This window comes from Carcharodon carcharias, chromosome 10 (genome assembly GCF_017639515.1).
Source record: "Carcharodon carcharias isolate sCarCar2 chromosome 10, sCarCar2.pri, whole genome shotgun sequence".
NCBI lineage: Eukaryota > Metazoa > Chordata > Chondrichthyes > Lamniformes > Lamnidae > Carcharodon > Carcharodon carcharias.
In genome coordinates this window covers 76,169,417-76,187,865 of record NC_054476.1, presented here as the reverse complement: position 1 = coordinate 76,187,865, position 18,449 = coordinate 76,169,417, and the positions used below count along the sequence as shown (strand labels likewise).

The window sequence follows — 18,449 nt, the reverse complement described above, 5'->3', positions numbered from 1 at the left end:
CCCTGGTAATAGTATAAACCCTTACCAAATATATTTCCATGAGGACAGAAAACACTGCAAACACACTCAGCAGGTCAGGCGATATCTGCCGAGAGAGAAACAGAGTTTCAGTTTGATGATCTTTTATCAGAACCTGCACTTTGTTGTGTCATTCCGAAGCTCCCTGACCCGCTGAGAGTTTCCAGCATTTTCTGTTTATATTTTGAACTCGCAGGATTTTGCGGAAATTTTCACGATGGCAAGGTGGGCTGGAATTTTCAGCTTGCTGCCACATCCCTGTCCATGGGAACGTGCTGTGCGCTATACTTGGCTGTCCCATTTCCTACATTACAACAGTGACCGCACATCATTGGCTGTAAGGTGCTCTGGGATGTCCTGCGGCGGTGGGTGGCTTTTCTCATCTGAAACCTCTTTTACGCAGGGATACTGCCCCTTTCTACAGCCAGAGGAACACAGTGCCATCTAATGGAAAATATTGCTCAGTCCACAAATTAACTTACAGCCCTGGAAACCTGCATTGTGGAAGAGCAGCTACAAAACAAACTGCATTCCCTCTGAAGTTGCTCCCTCAGCTTTCCTAATGGAGGTGTTGATTCATTGTTAACCAGTGGGTTAATACTTGCCCTAAAGCTGCAGGGAGAGGAATGTCAGAGGCATGTTACAGAATCATAGAATGCACCAGCACAAAAGGAGGGCATTTGGCCTATAATGCTTGAACTAGCTCTTTGGTAGAACGGTCCACTTAGTCCCATTCCGCCAGATCTCTCTATTTTTTTTACCTTCAAGTATTTATCCAATTCTCCATTGAATGTTTCAGTTGAATCTACTTCCAGAACATGACGACTGTCCCTTCATGTTGCCTCTGGTTCATTTGCCGATCACTTTAAATTCGAGCCCTTTGATTACTGTCCCCTCTGCCACTGGTGGCTGTTCTTCTTGAGTTACTTTCATCAAAACCATTGAACGCCTCTAACAAATCTTCTGTTAACTTTCTCTGTTCTATGTGTTGAGATTACATTCCCATTCACCCTTACAGATTCATTCTTTGGATTTTATGGCCAGGCTCAGTTTGCTCTTCACTCCATGTCCTGATTCTGAATCCACTCCCGACCTGTCAGGGTATGTAAATAATGCAAACCCAAGTGGTCTGGGTTAGGTTCCCCCATCATTACATATTGGGATTGCGTCATATTAGATGAGATGAATCGGAACAGTTAGCAGGTGTGTGAAACGGCTTTTTGTGTGCTTATTTTGGAATAGGGCTGGTAGAGCAGGTTTGCTTGATCATCATCTTGTGATCTTCCTCATCTGCTCAGAAAGCAAAACAGCGCGGTAATGATCATCAAAAAAAAAAGACTTGCATTCATACAGAGCCTTTCATGACATCAGGAGGCCTGTATCCTAACTCCAATTTCCCCAGTTCCATGCCCCTTAGCAAACTTATCTAAAAAGAAACAAGGATGGTCAATGGAGTTAAGATACAGATCAGATTACTGACTGACAGTACAGGCTTGAGGGGCTGAATGTCCTCCTCCAGTTCCTTTGCTCCACAGCATTGTACAGCCAGTGAAGTACTTCAAGGTGTAGTCTTTGTTGTAATGTTGGAAACGTATTCTCACCAGATGGAGCTTTACAAGGACAAAGGGGAGCATCCATGTGGTTGCTTTAGCTCCAGAAATAACTACATGTATTTAATTCAGTAAAAAATTGAGAAGATACTAGAGTCTAGGGGAGGAAGATATATCTGATTTCTCCCCACCAGCTCCTGGCACATAGGGCCATTTTCAACCTTACAGCCACCCTGGGCACAGCCTTTGGAGAATGAGTGTAGGTGCTTCCAAGTAGCTTAGTGTCCACAGCCCACAGCCATAATACATCAGGCTGTGGTTCCTTTTCAGTTTGGAAATGATTGCTATTTGTGGAGCCTTGTCTTTTAAGTGTTCTCTTGCTTTCCTCCTCATTAGTGGTTCTTCCCTGGCAGCTATATGAGCAGGAGCAGGCCAGTCAGCCCCTCAAACCTATACCACTGTTCAATTAGATCATGGCTGCTCTGTATCTTAATGCCATTCACCCCACTCACCCTCTGCCCTTGGTTTCATATCCCTTAATACCGTGGTCCAACAAAAACCTATCAATCTCATTCCTGACATTTTTCATTGATCCTCAGCCTCAACAGATGCTTTCTGGGGAGAGTTCCAGATTTCCACTAATTTTTGTGTGAAGAAGCGTTTCCTGACATCACTCTCGAATGGCCTGGCTCCATTTTTAAGATTATGCCTCCTTGTTCTGGACTTGTGCCACCAGAGAAAATAGTTTCTCTCTATTTAATCTATGAAATCCTTTAAATATATTAAACGTCCCAATTAGATCATCCCTTAATTTTATTTACTGAAAGGAATTTTTGTCTCCTTATTTAAGGAGGGATGTACTTGCATTGGAAACAGTTCAAAGAAGGTTCCCTTGGTTGATTCCTGGGATGAAGGGGTTTTCTCATGAGGAGAGGTTGAGCAGGTTGGGCCTATACTCATTGGAGTTTAGAAGAATGAGAGGTGACCTTATTGAAACAGGTAAGGTTCTGAGGGTGCGTGACAGGGTGAATGCTGATGTTTCCCCTGGGAGAAACTAGAACTAGGGGCACAGTTTAAAATTAAGGATCTCCCGCTTATGACGGGGATGAGGAGGAATTTATTTTCTCAGAGGGTTGTTAATCTTTGAATTCTTGATGCCAGAGAGCAGAGGAGGCTGGGTCATTGAATATAGTCAAGACTGGCTTAGTCAGGGTTTTGATCTACAAGGGAGTCAAGGGGACAGGCAGGAAAGTGGAGTTAAGGCCACAATCATACAACCCATAATCTTATTGAATGGTGGAGCCGCTTGAGGGGCTGAATGGCCTACTCCTGCTCCAATTTCTTATAGTTTGTGTTGTGATGCAGACCTAGTTTGTGTAAGCTGTCTAGGCTCCTACACGAGGGGAAATAGTTTTTCTCTCTCTAACTACCATATGAAATTGCTCTGTATCCTCATCACTTCCCCTGTTTACTTTGCATAGTTCGCTCCAGGAGCCTGCTGTTTTACGACGAGGGCTCGTCCCTTGAGGATCGCTACTCCACCTTCTTCCCAGTGGAGAGCTCAGATAAATGGGAGCTGGCGTCCAGGGATACAAGAGAAGGCAAGAGGTCACATGACACATCAAATGATTACATCACCTGGTCGCAAGAGGCGTCCAAATACCTAAGCAATGCCCACATGGAGGTGATCGACTCCAATAAGACTAACCACAGGAAATTTGTTCAGGAGAAAGCGCATCATGAGAGGTGGGCATCGACAACTGTAATCACAGCAAAATCTTTGTAACTGGACTGCCCCTTTAAATAACCCTTTGGTAGAGATCATTTTATTTTGCAAGCCTAAAATGTTTGATGTTATTGCGTGTGTGTGTGGATGTGTGTGTGTGTATGTGCGTATATGTTTGAATGTGTATGTGTGTGTTTGTGTGTCAGAGTGTGTGTGTGTGTGTGTATGTGCCTGTGTGCACACGTCCGTGTGTGTGTGTATGTATGTATGTATGTGCCTGTGTGCTCATATCCGTGCATGTATGTATGTGTGCCTGTGCACGAATGTTCGCATTAGATTCTGTATTTGTTGCTGTTCTTACCACACTCTGCACTGATCTGCCCATGTTCTTCACTATTTCCGTTGTGCTACTCCCTGTTCTCACCACATTACTTGCTACACTCACTACACTCTTCATTATCTTCACGGTGTCCTTTACTGTTCTCATTGTGTTCCCCACTATTAGCGTTGAATCCCTCATGATTCTCCCTCCATTCTTTGCTGTTCTCAATCTTGCTATTTCTCGCTATTTTCACCCCGTTTCTCGCTATTAGCGTTGAGTTCCTCACTATTCTGACTGCGTTTCGCATTACTCTCACCCTGTTCCTCATTACTTACACTGAGTTCTTCACTATTATCATCCTGTTCCTCATTACTTATACTGATCTCCTCACTACTCTCATCATGTTCCTCACTATTCACACCCTGCTCCTTGCTATTCTCACCCTGCTTCTCACTATTCTCACAGGGTTCCTTACTATTCTGACTGCATTTCTCACTATTCTCACCCTGTTCTTCATTAGTTACACTGAGTTCCCCCCTTCTCTCACCCAGTTCCCCCCTTCTCTCACCCTGTTTCTCACTATCTTCATTGGCTTCCTCACTATTCTCACTGTTAATGGTTGGGTTTTAGGTTTCAGCTATGTACAGGATGCTTCATTAACATCTGTATGATGTGAACCATATTTGCACAAATGAGATGACATAACTCATGAGAGGCAGATGTGCAAGCAAGGAAGATGATCTGCTCAAATGGAGGTAAAAAGATCGCATCATGCAAATATTAAAGAAGCATCCCACTTCTCACTCTTGTGTTGTGGTTTTTATAAAGATAATTGTGATTTTTAATTGGAATAAGCTAGGCACTGGTGTGCGTGCAGGGCTAACACTGTTTCCTGCAGTGTGTGGAAGTGAATCTTAATATATCCGCTACAGAGCAACTATCATGTAAGATAATGGAGACTGTGGGAACAATATCCAGCTAACATGTTATAGCAGCTATTTAGAAATAAAATGCTTCCTATTGCATTCAAATAGTTGTGTGGAGCTGCTGTACTTATTTCCTTGCTGTGTTCTTACAAACCCACCACACAAGCAGATTGAAACAACGGGGGTTGGGGTCTTGTGGGGGCAGGGTTGCAGACTGGTTATATTGGGATGTCTCCCAAGTGCTTCTATGAATGCTTCTGCAGCGCTATGGTATCTGTGCTCCTAACCACCCCGCCCCCTGCCCTGTCACCCCTTTACACCGATTGTATCTCAAAGAACCTGCGGGAGCCAGTCCATCCCTGATTAAAACAACAACTGGAAGCTCACATACTTGTCGGAGAGCTTCTAACACTTCCCTTGAAACATGGAGGGACAGGTTGCAGAAGTTCCTGGGCACTATCACTATTTCTATCCTTGAGGAAACACCGTCTGGAAAAGAGAAGGCTGAGGGATGATCTGAGAGAGTTCTGGAATTGTGAATGCATTTGATAGGGTAGGTGGAGACAAAATCTTTCCAGTTGTGAGGCAGTCCAAAACTGGCGTCATAAATATGTTGGCCCATAACTCCTGAGCTCCAGGGCAGTGAATCTGGGGTGGAGGGGAGTACCCCAAAGATGTGCGGGGGAACCACCAACCCACCCCCCCACCCCCAACAACCTCCCCAGACGTTCCCAGGTAAGGATTGCATGGCAATTACCCGGGAAGTTCAATCTTCCTTCAGGCAATTGTACTGCACTAGGAACCATCGGATAATGTGATTTAAATCACAAACTGTGACTGTGCTACAACAATAGTTACTCAGAAAAGGTTAGAAGAATTAAAATGACTTCTAGCTTTTGGGTAGTTATTGTGTCAGGGGATAGATCCCCTGACCCTTGACAGGAGTCTCCCCCCATACCCACACTACCAACCCCTGACTACTCCCTGACCCATCCCAAGGGATTCCCCCCAACCCCCTACGACCCCTCCCCAAGACTCCCCCACAACCCTCATGGGACTCCCCCTCCCCCGCTACCCCATTGACCCCGCACGGGACTCACACCCAACTAATCCCCCAACTACCCTCCCCCCCTCCAAACCCGACACCCACCTCCCCCCCCACCACCGGCCCGACCAAACCAGAGCCAACACCCCCCTCCCAGGCTTGACTCGAGCCGACACTCCATCCTACGCCTGACCCCTCTGTCCACCCCTCCCAAATCCTTCCCATTTAACTTATATAATTACCCCTGGCTTGTCAAAGTCACTGCATTGTTGAACTTACCTGGTTTATGACAGCTCATGCTGCAAAAATGAAACGAGGCTGCGCTGAAGCCAGACTGAGTCAGAAGGTCAGGTGAGGTATGAGCAGCTTCATTTTAAGGTAAACCAGGAGTGGAGTGGCAATCCCACTCAATTGTCACTGCCGGAAGTTACGGGCCAATATAGTCACCAATAAATGTAAGGGAGAATTGAGGAGAAACTTCTTTATCCAAGGAATGATCAGAATGAGGGATTCAACAAGAAGCAGTTGAGGCAAATAGAATCGAGGCATTCATGGGGAAGCTAGATAAATACATGAGGGAGAAAGGGAAAAAAGGCTATGTTGACAGGGACGGCTGATGGAGGATGAGAAGACGCTCATGTGGAGCAAAATACTGGCATGGACCAGCTGGGCTGAATGGCCTGTTTCGGTGCTGTACAATCTTTGATTCGTTGAAAACATCCACAACACATTTGACTTAGGCCCTGCGACCTGTTCAAGAGACCGCCTGCCTTAAATTACTGTCCTCGGGAAGTGGGTAGAAAGAAAGACTTGCATTTATATAGCAACATTCATGACCTTAGGCTATCCCAAAGTGCTTCACAGCCAATGAAGTACTTTTGAAGTGTAGTCACTATTATAATGTAGGAAAGACAGGCTCCAGCAGAGTGGCCCAATGGCCATCCTCCCCGATGGGCCAGTGGATTAGATTGGTGAATAGTTAAGCTACAAGATTCAGGAGATTCCTGGGCTCGATCCCTTGTATTGAGTTCACTGATATCAGCCAGGGTGGAAGTGAAAGGGCCACAGGTTAAAGTCCCCCCATGGGGTTAGCCTATAGAAAATTAGCTCATCAATGATATCTACCACCCTCACTGTTTGTGGACAGTGGGCAAGGGCCATGATGCCCCAGCAGGTGAATAGTCTGCTGCTGCTTGCGGTCTAGGTTCATGCTTGAAGAATTGGTGAGGTATCAGAGAGTGGCTGGTGCCCTTGGACACATATCCTAGAGAGAGAGGAGGGAGGGGAGAATCTTGTCAGGACATATATATAGGAAGGACAGTGTGTGCACCCCGGGGCGATAGTTGAACCCAAATGGCAGCAGTAATAAGCTAGAGTGTTGGATTCCACTGTTCAATAGCAGATGTTCTGGTGGGACTGTTACTGATTGTCAAGGCACAATAATGGTGGAACTGGGAGCCTTGTTTTTCTAACCTTTGACTGGAGGTGTTGGTCAATCCCTCCACTAAGCTACATAAAAATACATTTTGCCAAAGACTGCCAAACCTGGGCTGGGATCTTGCTCTGTTGATGAGAACTTCATCGCCACGTGGTAGCCAAAGAAGTGAGCATCAACAGCAGTGAGACTCCCGAATCCCTACAAAGAAATGCCAAGCCAAAAGGCTGTCCGACCTGCTGGCTCATTCTTAACCTGGTCACCCTCTTGACCTGGCCCTGCCCAAGCTTGCATCTACCATCACTACCAGGTCAAAGTTCACAGCATGGCTTGAGATGGGTCCGATATTGGGAAGTGAAACACTGATGAGAGAGTAGGGGAGATTGCCAGGGCTATGATAATAGATACACTGGGCCTGGAACTAGGTGACACCTGTGCACTTCATGGATCTCACCACTCCCTTAGCTCTCCATCTTAAATATGCTGCTACAGGGAGGTACCAAGGAGATTTGCTCCATCAGAGAAAAAAGGGAGGAACCAGATGAAGAGACACCAGAGGCTGTCAGATCAGCAACCAATCGCAGAGCACCCTTGCTGGAGATGTCAGCCAGCCCCTCCCTGCCTGTGACGGTGAATAGGGGAGAGTCTGTGGCATGGTTCCAGGGGGGAGTATAGGCACCTTCAGAAAGGGTGGTGCGGTGTGGGGAGGCTAAGTGCAGCAGGCAGCAGCAGATGAGTGCCATTTCCTAATCAGCTAGGTGACTGGCACGCAAAAAAAATGACATTTTTAAACAGGCAAAGGCGGCCAGCACAGACATTCGACAGTGACCAGTTTCTCCAGACTTTTGCCCTGAGCTCACAGACATTAGTAATTGAAAAATAAATTTTGTTTTGTTTTGCAGGGAAATTGGATCAAATAGCAGAGCAGACTATTTGTAATTAGCAGCCGTGTGCTGCGTTACAGCAAGCCTCGGATCGACTCCTGACTGACAGCTTGTGTCGGCAGGCTATCGAAAACAGGCCCACGTTGGTCCCAATGTTCCTGCCTGTCCCAGCATATGACAGATCGTCATCATGTTAACGCGCTGCGCGCACACACTGTGTTGGACTTGTCGTATAGTAGGCAGGAGTGAGGGCAGCCAGGTGGGAGGGATCCAAATGTGTTTTAAAAGGGAAAATAGAAAATGTTTTCATCCTTTTTTAAAAAAAAAAATTCTTTTTCTTAACTTGAACAACATTTCTGCTTTGCAACTTTTGTCACTGTTTCTTCTAACCAACTGCTGCTTTCAGAACCATATGGTTAGAAATATGTCTGGGCACCACATCAGCCTGCCTGATGTTTGATTTGGTCGACTGCAATGAAGCTGAACGCTGGGGAGGCAATGCACAAGAGCTTAAGAAATAGGAGCAGGAATAGACCATTTGGCCCCTTGAGTCTGCTCCACCATTCAATGAGATCACAGCTGGTCTGGTCGTGGCCTCAACTCCACTTTCCTGCCTACTTGCCATAACCCTTGACTTGTAGATCAGAACTCTGTCTAATTTAGCCATAAATATATTCAATGGCAACAATGCCTGGTTTGCGTTAAGGCCAAGCTAAGGCTTTTTCTCAGACACGTCCTCTTGTTGTCCTCTGAGCTAAGATGGCAGCGATACGAGGGCAGACACAACTGGACAGTGAAGTTCTTCACCAGGACACCTCTGGCAAGCCCAGGACTTTGCCTGGGAATTTCCCCTTAGCTGCTGGAAAGGGTTCCCAGGAAAGACACAGTTGTGGGGTGGGGAGCGCCTCAAAGGAGATTCTCCCGCCTTCAGCGTGCATGTCGCCCTCGATCAGTAAACCACGTTCAGTCTGGTGTCATTACTGCAGTGGCTCTTTGAACCAGCCAATCAATTAGTCCCACTCCCTCTTTCCCCTTAGCCATTCTTATAAAGTTTTGGGGGTTGAAAATTTTTTTGGGTGCCCATTCTTCTGCCTGCAATTTTTGACATGACAAGGAGACCCAGTTAGGATGTTTTTTTTTTAAACCTAGAGTGTTTTGCAAGTAATATTTATCTGCTTCTTTCTTGTGGGTTGGTTGGGGGTAGGAATGGGGATTCCAGGGAACAATTTTAACCTAACCCACCACTTGGGTAAATGATGGTGATTGGAAATAACACCCCTTCCTTTCACACTCGCCTGATTTTCCTTTCTGTTTAAATCACTGAGCGGGATGTAAAATCAGAGTTTCACCTGATCCATGGGATTCCCAGCGTTGAATTAGGTTACAGTGACCCTGTGAAGTGATCCACAAAGAGAAAATTCATATTTTTTCAGGTTTTGCTGATGCTGAAGTTGATGATGACCAAGAAATGCTCATTATTTTAATGACATATTTTTCCACGTCTCTTTATTTCACTGCAAAGGCTCTCCGGTTACCCATCTTTGAGGGAAAGCCAAACAAGGCTACAAATAATAAACTCCCACCCACCTCAAAATCTTGCAGACAGTTGTCTCAGTGCCATTTCATTCTGTTCTGTCACACGTCCTCACAGAAATGGAAATGCTTCCTTGGTCTAATACCTGAGGTCAAGATGGATTGTTGTGAGGGTTTGATTATCCAGCATTGGGGGAGGCGATGTGAAACTTGTTACTGGAAAGAAACTAACATTCCTGGGGTTCTGATCCAACCCTTCGAATCCACACACACTGAAATTCCTGTGGGTTCTCCTTACATACAAAATGACTTCTGACTGTACAACTTAACACCTTCCAGAGCCTCCAGTTTGTTAGCACTGCCTCATAGTTCAATGCCTCTGCATGCTATGAACTATGACCTGTGACCTGCAACCTGGCAAAAACCTTGTTCCTGTGTTCAGTTTACTTGAAGTGTGCTGTTGTTCCTCTTCTGGGAGTGGGGCACTGGGCCAGCAATGGAGAGGACATTGAGACATAAAGGAGGATTTTGTATGCAGAACAATGACTGTTATCTCTGTCTTAATACTTAAAAAGGAAAACAAATAAAGTGGAGATACTTTGTGCAAAATAGCTTTGAATGTTAATCTCTGTGGTCATAGAATCAAACAACAGAAGGAGGCCATTCAGCCAGCTCTGTCCATGCCAGTTCTTTGTGAGAGTAATTCTGCTAGTCCCATTCTTTTGCTTTTTCCTCATAACCCTGCAATTTTCTTTCTTTTCGGATAATGATCCAATTTCCTTTTGAAAGCCATGATTGAATCTGCCTCCACCACTCTCTCAGGCAGTGCATTCCAGATCCTAGTGACTTGCTGTGTAAAATAGTTTTTCCTCATGTTGCCTCTGGTTCATTTGCCAATCATTTTAAATAATTGCCCTCTGGTTCTCAAACCTTTCACCAATGGGAACAGTTTCTCACTATCTACTCTATTCAGACCCCTCATGATTTTGAATACCTCTATCAAATCTCCCCATAATCTCTTTTCTAAGGAGGACAGTTCCAGCTTCTCCAATCTATCCTCGTAATTGAAGTCTCTCATGCCTGGAGGCATGGTCTCCTGGTTGGATGGACCACACTACCACTGCTCAGTTCCTTGGACACTCCATCAATGCCTACTTGTTTCGAGAGGTTGTCCTCTTCCTCCCATCTTTGATAGAGCTCACCTCACTGCAGTTCCCTCAGATCCTGCAGCATGACCTCCAGGTAAGAGTGAGGGAGCAGGGGAGCAACCTTCCCAGGCCTCCTCTCCATTCCTGTGTTGCTGCAGCCTCAAAAATCCAAGAGCTGGTGAGCTCTTATAACCTGTGTTGTTGTCCCTTTAATTGGTACTGGATACTTTGGGCCCTGACAATACTCAGACAATAATACTGAAGACTTGCGCTCCAGAATTTGCCATGCCCTTAGCCAAACTGTTCCAGTACAGCTACAACATTGGCATCTACTCGGCTATATGGAAAATTACCCAGGTATGTCCTGTACACAAAAAGCAGGACAAATCCAACCCGGCCAATTACCGCCCCATCAGTCTACTCTCAATCATCAGTAAAGTAATGGAAGGGATCATCAATAGTGCTACCAAGCGGCACTTGCTTAGCAATAACCTGCTCACTGATGCCCAGTTTGGGGAGTCAGCTCCTGACTTCATTACAGCCTTGGTTCAAACATGGACAAAAGGAATGAACTCCCAAAGTGAGGTGAAAGAGACTGCCCTTCACATCAAACAGCCCGAGCAAAACTGGAGTCAATGGGAATCGGGGGAAAACTCTCTGCTGGTTGGAGTCATACCAAGCACAAAGGAAGATGGTTGTGGTTGTTGGAGGTCAGTCATCTCAGCTCCAGAACATCACTGCAGGAGTTCCTCAGGGTAGTGTCCTAGGCTCAACCATCTTCAACTGCTTCATCAATGACCTTCCTTCCATCATAAGGTCAGAAGTGGGGATGTTCGCTAATGCTTGCACAATGTCCAGCATCATTTGTGACTCCTCAGATACTGAAGCAGTCCATGTCCAAATGCAGCAAGACCTGGACAATATTCAGGTTTGGGCTGACAAGTGGCAAGAAACATTCAAGCCACACAAGTGTCAGGCAATGACCATCTCCAACAAGAGAGAGTCTAACCATCGCCCCTTGGCATTCAATGGCATTATCATCACTGAATCCCCCACTATCAACATCCTGGGGTTTACTATTGACCAGAAACTGAATTGGACTAGCCATATAAATAGCGTGGCTACAAGAGCAGGTCAGAGGCTAGGAACCCTGCGACGAGTAACTCACCTCCTGACTCCCCAAAGCCTGTCCACCATCTACAAGGCACAAGTCAGGAGTGTGATGGAACATTCCCCACCTACCTGCTCGAGTGCAGCTCCAACAACACTCAAGAAGCTTGACGCTGTCCAGGACAAAGCAGTCCGCTTAATTGGCACCACATCCACAAACATTCACTTCCTCCACCACCAGCGCACAGTAGCAGCAGTGTGTACCATCTACAAGATGCACTGCAGGAATTCACCAAGGCTCCTTAGACAGCACCTTCCAAACCCGCGACCACTACCATCTAGAAGGACAAGGGCAGCAGCTAGATGGGAACATCACCACCTGGAGGTTCCCCTCCAAGCCACTCACCATCCTGACTTGGAATTATATTGCCATTCCTTCACTATCGCTGGGTCAAAATCCTGGAACTCCCTTCCTAACAGCACTGTAGGTGTACCACACCACATGGACTGCAGCAGTTCAAGAAGGCAGCTCACCATCACCTTCTCAGGGGCAACTAGGGATGGGCAATAAATGCTGGTTTTGCCAGTGAAGCCCACATCCCGTGAATGAATAAAAAAAAATTAGAAATTCTTCCTTTGATGGAATGGATGTGTCATCCCATACGCACTCTTTAATTGGTCAGGGTGCCCGAGAATCCCAGAACGTAAAAATAGTAAAAACTTGGAAATAAAGGATATTGGTTCGAACTGGTCTTTTATACCTTAAAATAGAACACCAGTAAAAACTGGGAAATAAGAGTATCGGTCGAACTGTTTTTACCTATTGGGATGGAGTGCTAATACTGTTGCCCTGGGAACAAGTGATTGCCTGTCTATTAGGAAACAAGGTTCCCAATCCAAAAATGGTCCTGCCATTCCAGCAGGGCATAAGTGGACAAGATTCCGCTAATTGAGTACTCAGTCAGAGATAGGGAAAATGATTAACTCAGGACTGCTCTCTCTTACCATCTAGTGGACATCTGCTGAACAGCATTGGCAGAGATCTGGGAGCAGCTTGCTGGATCACAAGGTAATTACAGATGAGGAGACCATTCCTCCCCATATTAAGACCTGAGAGTCTCTCCCATTACAGCAACCAATTGGCTATTAAATGATTCCAGGGTCTTTACTTCTACTGCTCTATCTAAGGGTCCATTCCGTGTGCTGATCTTTCCTTCCTGATACCAGTCTTAAATTTGCCTTTTAGGTTCGAATTATGTCCCTTGTAAGCTTGCAACTTAATTCAAAGCGATCTAATACTGAAAAAAGAGATATTCAAAGCTTTTCATCTTAAACTCATCAGGACACTTTGCATGAAAATCAATATAAGGGAGAAAACAACAATTTATACTGTATGTGAAGAGAGTGCTAATTGCTTGGCATGTTGACTCTGATCGCTAGAGGCATTGCCTTGCAAAGTGTCCTGATGAGTGCAAGACAAAAAGCTTTGACATGTCTCTCTTTTCAGCAATACTCAAGTTCTGTACTGCCAAACAACTATTTAAAGTGATTTCTGAATTTAGCTTCTCCTAACTATATATAAAATTGTATTCCTCTCAGACATTCCATTCCATGTTGGAGAGATCCAGCTTCTTTAATATTTATCTCATAATTGAGATCTCCAAGACTTGAGTACGATCTTTGTGGCTCTTCTTTGCTCCGTCTCCAGTGTTTCAATATAACAAGGCATCTCAGTGATCAAAACACTATTTGTCATGGTGCTGTCTAACCAGAGAATTTCATCAAAACTTTCTCTGACTCGTACTTCACTGTTTTGACTATGTAGTTTAACATCTTATTGATTTGGTGGAGTGCTGAGCTGCACTGGTTAGACATTTTGAAAGTTGAATGGGCTAAGACTTCAAGGAATTTTAAATTTCATCCTTAGCTATTTCATTCATGCAGTGCTTGCCTTGTACATTTTCCTTGCTGCATTTGCATAATTCGTCCTGTAATTTTTGAGCTGCATCCTCCAATTCCACTACTCAGCCTAGTTTGACATCAGTTATAAATTTGGTCATTTTGCCTTGAATTTCTGAGTTCACACACTAGACTAGCCCTTGAACCCTGATATTGATATTGATATTGAACCCTGAGGCATCCCATTCTGTATTTTCCAACTCCGACACAAATCATAGCAAGTACGCCTATCTATTTTTTTTTTAACCATGCAGCTATTTTCTTAACCGTAGTCCAAGATTTAAATGAACCCCATCAAATGTCTGAACATCTGACCTCCTGGGACATCAATGGAGTAGGAAGATTGGTTAAGCAGGATCTTCTCCTGGATCCACGTTCGCTGCTGTTGATTAATTTTCCAGCTGCAGTGAAAGGGGAACAAGAATGGAGGGGCACTCAGATTAAAAAGTGCAACTTCAGAGAATTCATCTGTCTTTTTGAATCACAAAGGATGACAACCTGGGACCAGTGCAGTAGGAAGGTGTGTGACTGGCTCATTCACTATGTAAATATCCGTCAGCATTTCTGTGGTCAAACCTCAATAGTCAACTCAAACAACCACAAGATATCGTTACTTTCTTGCTTCAGAGGTCTAAAATATTTCAATAACCAGAAGGAAAAAACAGTTTGGACCAGTATTCTTATTTCCCAGTTTTTACTGGTGTTCCATTTTAATTTATACAAGACCAATTCGGACCAGTATTCTTATTTCCCAGTTTTTCCAGAAGGGAAAAAACAGTAAAAACTGGGAAATGAGAATACTGGTCTGAATTGGTCTTGTATAAATTAAAATGGAACACCAGTAAAAACTGGGAAATAAGGATACTGGTCCAAACTTTTTTTTTAACTTCTGGGTACTCTTTTTTTGTGAAGCTAAATTACTTCAGTCTTATAATCCTTTGTGAGGACTGTAAAGTTTTGAACAACATCTGTATGGCATTTTGACACAATTTCTTAAAACTGCATCTGGCCGTTAAGTCAATACAATGTGGGAAACAGCATGCAAATAATCTGAATCAGGATCTAGCAATTAAACATCAGATCCAGTCAGCTTCATGAATACATGTTTGAAAGTTATCTTATTTACAAATATGATGGATGAAAGGTCAGGACTAAGTAAGAAAAAGTAGCTCATCAATCCCATTATTTGAGACCCTTTATGGGGCTAGACAGTGAACATGTTATTTTTCTCCATGTACAATCATCTTTCTATACACCAGCCTAACCACCTCCCCTCATTCTGCTTGAAACTTGACCCCCAAATAATGGTTTCTTTTTCCAAATAGAAAAATTATTTCAATATAAAATGCCTTTCCTTTCTATGCAGTGATTTACTTTTAATTCAATGATATAAAGATGTTCAACAGCGTACAATCCATTCAATAGGAATTTTCAAAAGCGAATCGGGTGTCCATCTTTAAAAAGGGAAAATTTGCAGAGATGCGAGCAAACAGCATGAGAGATGGGGCTGATTGGATAACTCTCTCAGAGAGCTAACATAGGCATGAACGGACAAATGGCCTCTTTCTGTGCTGTGTGATTCTATGATGTCTCGATTGTGGCTATATTTTCATTCTGTGGGAAAGAATGAATAAATAAACAATGATTTAGCATTAAAATCTCTCCTTCCTGAGGGGGTCAGATGTTTCAGATGGGTAAGTGACTTCCTGGATGTGTGTTTGTCACTCATTGTTTTAATCACTGCGCACGCTGACTCTGAAACATCTCACAAGCATCAGACATGTTCTGGGAAAGGCAATCTTCTCAGATAGGCTTCCTTTAAGGACTTTTTCAGGAAGGAGATGTTGGAATCTCTTGTACAAACTTACCTCTGGTAAACTTTGATGAAATTAGTTACACAGACTGCAGAGAAACCAATCATTTGTCAATGCTATTTGTGTCACAGGAATAAAGGCTATGGTGGTGTAGTGGTTTTGTTATTGAGTTAGCAATCTTAGACATGTGTCTTCAAATTCCATCATGGTGGCTCAAGAGCTTTAGTTCAGTTTTTTAATAAAGGAATCAGCAAATAAAAAGCTACAATCAATGAACCATGAAGCTGTCGGATTGCCATAAAAGTTCCATTGGTTCACTAATATTCTTTAGGGAAGGAAACTGTCTTGGCTTGATGTGTATACGACTCAAGCCCCTATCAATGTGCTAGATTCTTAATTGTCCTCAGAAGTGACTGAGCAAGCCCTCCAGTAGGGCAACGAGGGGATGGATGATAAGTATTGGCCTTTTTGATGATGCTAGAGTTACTAACCCTCCAGGATCATCTTGGAGTCCCCAGGAATTGAAGACTAATCTCCCACATATTACTGTGAGTAATCCTGGAGAAAATCATAAAGGCATTGAAACATTTGAGATTTCTTTTTTAAATTTCTTTAAATACTTTCATTTATTACTTGGGAAAGTATTGGAGATTGGAGAAAAGGCTGTTTTATTGCCTGAGACAGTTGGAGGTGGAAGTCACATGGTGAAATCTCCAGGATTATATTCAGCCAGGGTTGGTAACCCTGATGAGAACAAGTTAAAAAAAAACTTGTGTTGCTCTTCTTAAGGTCAAATTTTATTGCTTTCTACAACTATGCCTTTTCCCTTGTGTACGCCTGCATCTTCTATCAATCACCGCACATACCAATGCCCCTTGCACTCTGTACATCTGACATTTCCACATTAATTCAATATTATACACACTTGTTAAAGAAATACTTAGCAGTCAGTCACATTGTAGCATTGACTGTAAAGTATGCATATTGTAGCCATCAGAGCCTTAATGTCAAGGCCTTGCTCTCATCAAATGCTGAAGCAGCTAGTGCTGCGGCATTAACAAAAATGTAAGAGCTGTGATTCACACAAAACCTGACTTCAATTATCAAAACAAAAGCTGTACTTCATGTAAAACCTAGCTGGAAAGAAAAGGGCCTTCCTTTACACGTGACACATTTGTGAGTGAGTTATTAATCCTAAATAACATTGGAACTGGAGTAGGCCATTCAGCCTGTCGAGCCTGCTCCACCATTCAATTGGGTCATGGCTGATCACCTACCTCAACACCACTTTCCCATACTACCTCCATATCCCTTGATGTCATTATTTTCCAGAAATATATTGAATCCTGTCTTAAACATGCTCAATGATTGAGCCTCCACAGTCCTCTGGGGTACAGAATTCCAAAGATTCACAACCCTCTTAGTGAAGGAATTCATTTTCATCTCAGTCTTAAAAGGCCTGCCCCTTATCCTGAGATCATGTCCCCTGGTTTTAGACTTACAGCCAGAGGAGGCATCTTACCTCCATCCATCCTGTTACATCCTGTAAGAATTTTGTAACTTTCAACGAGGTTACCCCTCATTCTTTGAAACTCTAGAGAATACAGACCTAATCTCCCCAACCTCCTTATAAGTCAATCTCACCATCCTAGGGATTAATCTGGTGAATCTCCGTTGCACTTCTTCTATGACAAGTATATCCCTCCTTAAATCTGTACACAATACTCCAGGTGAGGTCTCACCAAGTCTCTATACAACTGCAGCAAGACCTATTTACTTCTAAACTCAAATCCCCTTGCGATGAAGGCCAACATACCATGTGCTTTCCACAAACATTCACTCCCTCCACCACCGATGAACAGTAGCAGCAGGGTGTACCATCTACAAGATGCACTGCAGAAACTCCCCAAGGCTCCTTAGACAGCACCTTCCATGACCACTACCATCTAGAAGGACAAGGGCAGCAGACACATGGGAACACCACCACCTGGAAGTTCCCCTCCAAGTCACTCACCATCCTGACTTGGAAATATATCACCGTTCCTTCACTGTCGCTGGGTTAAAATCCTAGATCTCCCTCCCTAACAGCACTGTGGGTGTACCTACACCATATGGACTGCTGCGGTTCAAGAAGGCAGCTCACCACCACCTTCTCAAGGGCAATTTGGGATGGGCAATAAATTCTGGCCCAGCCAGCAATGCCCACCTGCATGCTAACTTTTAGTGACTCATGAACAAGGATACCCAGATCCTTTGGACACCTGCACTTTCCAACCTCTCATCATATAAGAAATATTTTCCCTTTCCATTTTTTCTACCGATGTGAATAGCTTCACACTTATTCGCATTATGTTCCATCTGCCATGTTCTAGCCCATTCACTTGGCCTGTACAAGTCCTCCAGAAGTCTCCTTGCATCTTCCTCACAACTTAGGTTCCCATCCAGTTTGGCATCATCAGCAAAGTTAGAAATATTACAATTGGTCCCCACATCCAAATTACTTTTTGGATTGTGAAGAGCTGTGGACCTAGCACTGATCCTTGCGAGAACCCACAGTAACTGCCATCCTGAGAATGATCTGCTTATTCCTACTCTCTGCTTTCTGTTAATTCTCAATCCATACTAGTATATTTCCCCCAATCCCATGCACTCTAATTTTATTTACTAACTTCCTGTGTGGGACCTTATCAAAAGCCCTCCGAAAATCCAAATACACCACTTCAATTGGCTCTCTTTATCAATGCTACAAATAATATCCTCAGAAAAACTCCAACAAGTTTGTCAAATGTGATTTCCCTTTCATAAATCCATGTTGACTGTGCCTAATTTTACCATTCTTTTCTAAATGTCCAGTTATCACATGCTTTATAATAGATTCTAACATTTTCCCTACTACTGTTGTCAAACTGTATTTCACCATTCTCCCTCTTCCTCCCTTCTTAAATAGTGGGGTTACATTTGCTACTTTATATCTGCAGG

At 43.9% G+C, this 18,449-nt stretch overlaps 1 protein-coding gene across 1 annotated transcript in view; it reads left to right on the top strand.

The window, feature by feature from the left end:
• creb3l1 (cAMP responsive element binding protein 3-like 1) overlaps positions 1 to 4,647 on the top strand; it is a 152,322-nt gene extending 147,675 nt beyond the window's left edge. Inside the window, exon 11 of the mRNA XM_041198371.1 lies at positions 3,050 to 4,647. Coding sequence (XP_041054305.1) covers positions 3,050 to 3,354 — 305 coding nt within the window. The 3' untranslated portion in view covers positions 3,355 to 4,647. The remainder of the gene's footprint in view (positions 1 to 3,049) is intronic.
• Positions 4,648 to 18,449: the final 13,802 nt, after the last annotated feature.